This window comes from Gossypium hirsutum, chromosome A10 (genome assembly GCF_007990345.1).
Source record: "Gossypium hirsutum isolate 1008001.06 chromosome A10, Gossypium_hirsutum_v2.1, whole genome shotgun sequence".
Lineage (NCBI taxonomy): Eukaryota > Viridiplantae > Streptophyta > Magnoliopsida > Malvales > Malvaceae > Gossypium > Gossypium hirsutum.
Genome location: NC_053433.1, coordinates 49613537 through 49615526, shown reverse-complemented (window position 1 = coordinate 49615526; position 1990 = coordinate 49613537). Strand labels below are relative to the sequence as shown.

Here is a 1990-nt window from a genome sequence, read left to right as displayed (position 1 = left end):
TTGATGGTACCCAGATCGAAGATTTATCTTAGAGAAGACCGAAGCACCATGGAACTGGTCGAATAGATCATCAATCCTCGATAGAGGATACTTATTCTTAATAGTCAATTTATTCAATTGCTAGTAGTCGATGCACATGCGCATGGATCCATCCTTCTTTTTCACAAATAAAATCGGTGCTCCCCACAATAGGTGAACCCCCTCAATCCAATAATTCTTGAATTTAGGCCTTAAGCTCCACTAACTCCTTTGGTGCCATTCTATAAGGGACGATGGACACCAGAGCTATACCAAGCAGGAGCTCAATCCCAAACTCAACTTCACGGTTTCGATGTAACCCAGTTAGTTCATCGGGGAAAAGATCTGGAAAGTCCTTAACTATTCCGATATCCTTAATAGAAGAAATCTCAGAATCAGAAAAAATGATGTAGGCTAGATACGCCTCACAACCCTTACAAACCAACTTCTCAACCATTAGTGTAGAAATCACATTTGAAAAATAATTCTGACGCTCCCCAATTACCACTATCTCATTACCCTCCACAGTTTTTAGTACCACCCACTTAGCAACACAATCCAAATTCACTTGGTGTTTAACTAGCTAGTCCATGCCCAGTATTAAGTCAAATTCCCCAAATGGGAATCCCATCAAGTCCACCAAAAAGATGGTTCCTTGAACCTCCAAAGGTACATCTCTGAACAACTTATTTACTCCCACTGACTATCCCAATGGACTCAACACAGTAACTTCATTCGAGGTACTCTCAACCAATTATACCCAAAGTCTTAGATACATTACATGCTATATAAGAATACATAGACCCAACATCAATCAGTGCAGTGTAAGGTAAATTATCAATAAAGAATGTACCCGTAATAACATCTGGGGCGTTTCTGTCCTCCCGACAATGTGCAGCATAAACCAGAGCTGACTGCCTTACCTTAGTACGACCGGCACCTCTACCCGGTGCCCTCTGACCACGACCCATTCCATTACCACCTCTGACCTGACCACGGCCTCTCGGTGGCTGCTGAACACCCTTCAGCGGCTGTACATTACACAAACTAGTAGCTTGCATCTACTTAGGACTCCGTGAACCCTCTTTGATACAGTTCTCTAAAGATCTACACTTAAAACATACCCCACTCCTTTGCCAGCATTCGCCCTGATGGCGTCTCCCACAATCAGTACAGGGTTACAGTCTAGTAGCAGCAACAGGGGCCTAAACTCTGACCAGCCCATCAACTCTGGCCATTTTCTTAAGCCTCATAACTGAACTTGAGGGCCCCAAACTCTCTTGTTTCTACCTCTATCCTTCTCACGGTTCTAACGCTCAATGCGCTTCACATGTTCGGTGATCTTTGCCTTTTCCACCAATACAGCAAAATCTAGCTCCCTTTGTAGAGCTATGAAAACCCTTAAATCATCCCTGAGGTTGTCCTCGAATCGAACACAATGCTCATATTCAGTAGCCACTATCCCATGCGTGTAACAGCTAAGTCACAAAAATTCAGCCTCGTATTCAACCACAGATTTATCCCCCAGAATTAAATTTAGAAACTCTCTCCTCCGGGCATCCACATAACAAGGGCCAACATATTTTCCTTGGAATGCAATTTTGAAAAATTCCCAGGTCAACTGGTCAAGTTGAGTACCCTCTTTAACTATAAGCCACCACTGATAGGCTTCATCTTGCAGCAGTGACACTGCACCTTTTACTTTCTCTTGGGAGTACAGTCTGTAACAGCCCAATTTAGACCCTAATCAAAACGGTGGTTTTGGGACCACAAATCTGAGTCAGAAAAATATTTAAAAATTATTTTATGTGTATTTTATGTGAATTTGTATGTGTGAAATTTTTGTGCTTTAATTTTATCGTTTGGGTGTTTGATTAAAAAAAAGGACTTAATCACGTAAAATGAAAATTTGGTAGTTAATTATAAAAAGGGGTTGAATAGTGGTTGTTCTTTAAATATGGAGGATTTATGT

The 1990-nt window shown here is 41.4% G+C and overlaps 1 protein-coding gene across 1 annotated transcript; it reads right to left on the bottom strand.

Annotated features, from left to right (window-relative positions):
* Window positions 1–223: 223 nt before the first annotated feature.
* LOC107895651 (uncharacterized) lies at window positions 224–989 on the bottom strand. The gene is made up of 2 exons (XM_016820897.1): window positions 795–989; window positions 224–601 (listed from the first exon to the last, which is right to left on the bottom strand). The coding sequence occupies exons 1-2, from the start codon at window positions 987–989 to the stop codon at window positions 224–226; spliced, it is 573 nt and encodes a 190-aa protein (XP_016676386.1).
* Window positions 990–1990: the final 1001 nt, after the last annotated feature.

What these genes read in the sequence shown, in the direction of transcription:
- LOC107895651 (XM_016820897.1), bottom strand. Translation starts at nt 989, where the DNA reads ATGGGTCGTGGTCAGAGGGCACCGGGTAGAGGTGCCGGTCGTACTAAG. An exon ending in ATTCTTATATAGCATGTAAT is followed by an intron (nt 602 to 794) that starts GTATCTAAGACT and finishes GGCATGGACTAG; the next exon opens with CTAGTTAAACACCAAGTGAA.